Source organism: Gambusia affinis, linkage group LG11, assembly GCF_019740435.1.
Source record: "Gambusia affinis linkage group LG11, SWU_Gaff_1.0, whole genome shotgun sequence".
In the NCBI taxonomy this organism is placed as follows: Eukaryota; Metazoa; Chordata; class Actinopteri; order Cyprinodontiformes; family Poeciliidae; genus Gambusia; species Gambusia affinis.
The window spans coordinates 244,120-250,775 of NC_057878.1; the positions used below are offsets into that span (position 1 = coordinate 244,120).

The 6,656-nt window shown below is 37.9% G+C and overlaps 1 protein-coding gene across 1 annotated transcript; it reads left to right on the forward strand.

The window, feature by feature from the left end:
• Positions 1–2,480: 2,480 nt before the first annotated feature.
• On the forward strand, positions 2,481–6,067 carry LOC122839901 (homeobox protein engrailed-1-like). The gene is made up of 4 exons (XM_044131918.1): positions 2,481–2,619; positions 2,842–3,394; positions 5,012–5,809; positions 6,001–6,067. The coding sequence occupies exons 1-3, from the start codon at positions 2,497–2,499 to the stop codon at positions 5,329–5,331; spliced, it is 996 nt and encodes a 331-aa protein (XP_043987853.1). The 5' UTR covers positions 2,481–2,496; the 3' UTR covers positions 5,332–5,809; positions 6,001–6,067.
• The last annotated feature ends 589 nt before the right edge of the window (positions 6,068–6,656 follow it).

Consider the following 6,656-nt stretch of genomic DNA (forward strand, 5'->3'; position numbering starts at 1 on the left):
TTCAATAACAAAAATAGGACACTCAAAATATACTAATCATGCACGTTTATATTACATAAAAAGCAATACACTTAAAGTACACTAAGTTTAACTTAAATTGTCCAAAAGAGTTTGTTGAAGTACACTTATTACCCTTTAAATTGTGCTTTATACAATTTAAATACTATTAAAGGACACTAAGCCCAATTAGTTGTTCCAAAATGTTAACTAATCCTAAGTGAACTTGAAGTTTTCTCATGATTAGTCTGACTTAAAGTATGCTCAAGTATGTTAAGATTTAACGTATTTATTATTTTTATTTCTCACCAGGGCAAAGAACTTTAATTCATTTATGTCAATAAAACTTTTTAATCGCTGTTTTCCTCTGAGTGTCTCCAGATTGAAGTGTGAATATGTCCTCACCAAGCTTCATTCATCCTGTAGTACGTCTAGTCAGCCTCGATTCATCAATAAAGTGCATTTAATTTTATTGGTGAATTCTTAAACCTCCCATTTGTTTCAAAAAGATGTACTAAGGAAATGCATGGTTTCTATTTTTTGACAGAAAATAAACATTGGAAATTTAACTCATTAGGAAAGATCAGAAGAAATAAAATCTTGTCCAGTTATTTGTGTCTTAAATTAGATAAATCAAGCCTAATTTGTTAAGTAAAGCCATTAAATTATGCCACATTTGTAGATTTAAAGGTGTATTTAATTCTCAGGAGCCTTTTGATTGCTTATTAAAAACCTAAACCATAATTTTGACCTTTGTCTTAAGTTAAAAGAAGAGGAATGAAAGAAAGGGTAGAAATGAGAAACTAGAGTCAACAGTTTCATTCTTTGGGAGGTTCTGCTATCTTGGCCCAGTTTTCCTCAGTCCTACCAGAAAGAGAAGTTCATTTGTCAAGTGTGAATGCCTCCAAGTTTAGGTAAGTATTGTTCATATTGAAAAAAAAAAGATAAATCAAACTAAAACCAGCAAATCAAAGCAGTACTGATCTGTAGCAGAAGCTCATTCTTCTCAGTAAAAGACACAGTGAGGTTTTTCCAGTCAGCTTCATTTTTAGCTTATTGTCCTCTTGCTCTGTTCATGATTTATGAATCCCATCTGTGTGGTAATCATGCTTTCATGATTGCTAATTTTTTTCCTCTGATTTTTCCTGGAATCATAGGGAGAGAAAAGCAATTAGAAATAAAGAACAATGAAAGTATATCATAAAAAAATTGTGTAAAAATGATTTCAATCCTTTTTTAAGAAATTGCATAATTTGAGAAGTTCTTTCAGATCAGTGAAAAATTATATAAAAATTAATAACAATGAACATTTACTTGTCTTGTTACTGTTTAGGCTAATTAGAAAAAAAACTGACAGCCATAAAAATGCACTCCTCTCATTTAGCCAGCAGGGGTCTCTCTTTTACAGCTTTATTCTCATGGTTACTGTAGTTTGAATCTCTGCTACAGCGTGTGGCTACAGAGGTGAGTTAAGCTTCTCAAACTTTCTGATACTGATGAATATAATTTTCAGTATTTAAATATTTCAGTTGTTTTTTTTTTAAAGCTTTCTTGTAATTCCAGTTTTTGATAGAAAATAAATTATGAAACAGGACTAAATATATTATTTTACCAAATGCCGATGAAAAAGTTCAGAAACACACCAACAGAATCTACCTAAATCTTACTGCATGTTTCTTCTTTGGCGTTCTAGCAAAAGGAGCGCCGTAAATCCCAGCACAGTGTTGGACATAACGGAGGAAAATGTCCTCTGATAGTGAATGTTTCATCAGCCTGTAGATAAGCAATTATTTCTTGGACACATGTTCTGTGTTTTGCCTCAGTCGTGCCCTGAAAATGGTGGGAGAACAAGTTGCCCATCCATGGCATGTGGCCCTCAGGACCGTCTCTGAATATGCGACTTGGCATGAAGACCAAACAGCAGCATTAGTTTAAACTCCAGGTGAAACTGCATTCATTTCTTATACTTTTATTCCTCATGGCCATCATTTCATTTATCAGTGAAAAATTATCATCATTTTATTTATCCAGTCTTTTTGTTTAGATTCATAGAACCAACAAATATTCTACAGTTCTTTGAAGGAAAACAAAGGTCATAACGTGATTTTAAAAAGTAAGAAAAAAATGTAATTTATTTCCTTTTAACAAGTTGATTTTAAATTATGAAACAATTATCATCAAAAACACTAAAACAGAAATCTGAAACAGGGAAATAGATAAAACAGGACAAAAGGTGCATTCAGGTGTTGGTTTGGTCCAGGAATTCTGCTTTCACACAGAACTTTGAAGGGGTCAAAGCGCTGAGCAAATTTCGACCTGAAAATGCGGCCTTCTAGTTTTCCTGATGGGGAGGAGAGGTAGCAGCAGACCGACTCACTGAGGAGGACAAGTTATGTTTGATAGGAAACAGCTTGGTAGGAGAGCTTTTGCTCTGTTGCTCTGTTGTTCTGTTGTTCTGTTGCTCTGCAATGCCTCCCTCTGATCTGAAGGAGGTGCTTGATGCTGTTCTCTTCTACTTTTGGATCAGAGACGCTTGGCCTAATTGGACATCGTCATTCTGGGTTTGAGAGTGTCACGAGCAGTGATTGGCCGTTCTGGATGTTGGAGATTCACTGGCGGATGGTGAGTGTGGAGATTTGCCGTGCAGACTTAAGAAAAGAGTGGTGAAAATCGGTCAGTGTGCCAGAGCTGTTCGTGATAGCAAGTACAGCCAATCTTCTAATGGGTCACTGACGCGCGCTGGACGTCTTTTAGGCAGGTTAAATATCCACGTTTTCACCATGTCTTTGAACAAAAATATAAATATTATGTTGTAATTCTCTCTGTTGACATATTTGGGCACAGATGTATTTTTATAAGTGTAGGAAGAACACACTATTTTCAGAGGCATTGATGGAAGAACAGCGTGATCTAAACAGCCCGGACAGCAGCGAGGGAGAAAGCGGTTCCCCTCTGCAGGCCGGTCCACAGAACAACACAACAACAAACTTCTTCATTGACAACATTTTACGGCCGGATTTCGGATGCAAGAAGGAATTCAGTCTGAGTCCGAAGGTCCAGAGGTCTGGTCGGGAGCGGCTTCACCCGGTTCTTGGTAGACCGTTTTCCAGGACACCGGGCCTGGACTCCAGCTGCAGCAGCGACAGCACCGTTTCTGCCGTCAGTAGCACAAAGTGCAGCAGCGAGAAAGTGACAGCCACCGCGGACTCTGACGAGACCAGCGAAGGATTCAAATACGAGGAGAAGGACGAGGAACACTCTGCCTCCTCACTGGTGGTGATGAACGGGACCGGGACCGGGACCGTGACCGGGACCGGGACCCCCACACCGGAGGGCCAGGCCCTGCTCTGGCCCGCTTGGGTCTACTGTACCCGGTACTCGGACAGGCCTTCTTCTGGTAAGACGATGGATTCACAAACAGATTCAAGCCGAACGAGTTCATTGATGTAAAATATGTTACAACAGGATATCGATTAAAGATATTTAATTTCAATAAAAACAAAAGATATGCATTCACATACACTTTCCAAAAAATACATTAGATTTTTTTTATATACATTTTCACTGAAAGATCCAACTTTACAATAAGCCCGCTTCACACAGTTACATTTTATTTTAGCTTTATGTCCATAAAACAAAAATATATTTTGTATTATATTCTAAAATAAGCTATTTTTGCTTATTTATACTCTAAAATTACTCCTCAAACCCTCCCGACCCCACTAAGGGACAAGGGTGACCAGAAAATGGAAGGATGAAATTACTCCTCAATTAGAATCTGGAAGAGATTTAAATAAAAATAAAATACATTAAGACGAAGAACAAACCACAAAGGAACACTGTAATTGCAGTAAATGTTCTTTAAAGCAGCTTTTCATCAAACCTCAATCTTCTGTTTGTTTTTTGTCACAGTGTAATATTGTGTTTTAAAAGATCCGTTTGTCAGCGGAATGTGTCTAATGTCATCTGATTTTCATTATATTTTATCAAATTTATTCGATAGGAAGAGACACAAACTGAATAAATCAGTTTTCAACAACTTCCAATGGAATGCATTAATGATCATGTTCAGTCAAATTTATTAACTGAACTTCACCTAATTTGACCCTTAAATTTATTATTATTATTATTATTATTATTATTATTATTATTAATAATAATAATAGTAATATATTATTAATAATAATAATAATAATAATAATAATAATAATAATAAAAATAATAATAATAATTAATGCCATGCCGTGTATACATGCAGAGGGTTCGTGACTCGGGTGTCGATGCTGTTTCTGACTCTGCCTGCTTTTCTTGATGTCGTTCCTTCAGTCTTGCTATCAGAATGCAGAGTGAAAACGAGCAGCAACTACTAAAATAAAGCAAAAAGAAAAACGCGTAGTGCTGCTGAAAGCTGAAGTTTAAATATTAAAACGGGTAGAAATGACTCAGTTGATTTATTTCTATCCTCCGTTTTGCAACAATAAAAATCTAAATGAGTTGGTTTTTTTATGACGCCGGTCTTAGATACACATTTGAGATGAATCACTAAATTCAATAAAATAATAATAATAATAATAATAATAATAATAATAATAATAATAATAATAATAATAATAATAATTATTATTATTATTATTATTATTATTATTATTAGAGATTCATTATAGAATGAGCGGCATCTATTTAAACTTGTTTTATAACATTTAAAGAAACGAATGAGTTTGTTTTGTTTCAACATCTTAGGGGTGACCTTTGAACTCGAGACGTCTGGGGACAGAACCATGTTTAGTCCAAGGCCTCTATAGTTTTTGCTCAGATCCGCTTCGGGTTTCTAATGCGGTTCGGTTCGGTTCGGTTCAGTTCTGAAGGGGATCAGTTCAGAGGTGTGTCCAATGCTGAAAGTGAAAACCGTATTGAACGCAGAAGGTGCTAAAAGGTATTTTTCTTTGATTCTGATATGATTTGCATGCGCTGTATATTCATATTTTCGTTTTGCTGTCACTTGCTCTTACTGCAGGCCCAAGGACGCGGAAATTGAAAAAATGTAAAAGATGCAAAGAAGACAAGCGGCCGCGCACGGCTTTCACAGCAGAGCAGCTCCAGAGGCTGAAGACCGAGTTCCAGGTGAGCCGCTACATCACGGAGCAGCGGCGGCTGTCTTTGGCCCGGGAGCTGAACCTCAACGAGTCTCAGATCAAAATCTGGTTTCAGAACAAAAGGGCCAAGATAAAAAAAGCCAGTGGCTTTAAGAACGGGTTGGCGCTGCAGCTGATGGCCCAAGGACTCTACAACCATTCAACCACAACCACACAGCAGGACAAAGAGGACAGCGACTGAGAGCTGAGCTGGACCCGAACACCGCGTCCCGGGTCGGTGGGAGGGGAGGGTCCAAGTGTTGGCTGCAGAGTGAAACCAGCGGCTCCTCCTCTTCACCGACTTGTCTGAACTGTCACCGATAGAGGAAACAAAAGATACCAAAGATTTTCAACGGAAAGCTGAACGATAGTTTTCATCAAGGTTGTATATTCAACTTCAGGTTCTGCCCAAACCAGGACAATAATACGACCACTGCTGCTAGTACTGCTGCTAGTACTGCTGCTAGTACTGCTGCTAGTACTGCTGCTCTTCGCCACACACTTGGGATTGTTGGTAAATGAAAAAACGTAAATTCTGATTAGCCCAACAAATTTCTTCCAAGTCTAAATGCAACGATGGACTGCTGAATGAATAAGCTAAAAGAACGTGATTAGTCCTGAGATGTGTTGCTACGAGACATTTCAGTTTTTGTTGACCAGCAAGAGTCTCGATAAAAACGGTAAAATGTTCCGTAAATGTTCTTCGTAAGAAATTAAAATAAAATAAAATAAAATAAATACAAATTAAATAAAAAATGTAGAAAATGTCATGTTTATACGGTTTGTAATTAAATATTCTTAGTATTTTGTTTATACACTTTATGTTACAAGATAAGCGACGGTTCTTTCTTTAAACTATTTTGTGTATTAGTTGAAGTGGAGGTTCGGATCAGTGGAACTGGTACTGATAGAGAAGAGAGACAGGAGGCAGAGGGAACGATCTCAGGCTACACCTTTCAAAATAAACTCTTTTATACCCCATCAAATATTCCCACATTGATCTCATTGACCCCAGCGGATGAAAGTGAATAGTCAATCAAATTGCTGCTGTCCCTTTATGTGGCTCTTAGCGTGGGGTCTCGGATCATCGGTCCTGCTGAGTGGAACTGCGGGATTCTTGGTAAAGAGGTGAACTCACACCGTGGAACTCGCCGCTGTCAGAGATGTTGAAGCTTTGCAGAGCATGAAATTGTCCAACACAGTCTCACTCCCGACTCGTCATATATTGACGCATGGGCAGGTTCCCTTAGCGTCACATGTTGACGCGTCGGGTACCCCCTTCGCGTCAATAATTGACGAGAAGGGTTCTCTCTTTGAATGCTGTACCGCTCCCTAAGCGTCCAGAACCGACGATCTAGGAACAAATAAGATAACACAATTCGTGCATAGCTGATGTATTTGTAGGTTCTTAACAATTTAGTTAATTTTACTTCTGTTTTAAAAGATCCTCCGGTTCTCTGAAGCCGCGATTTTAGCACCCGCTTCGGATGTTATCATCCCATAGAATGGCGATTATCAGTGATATAT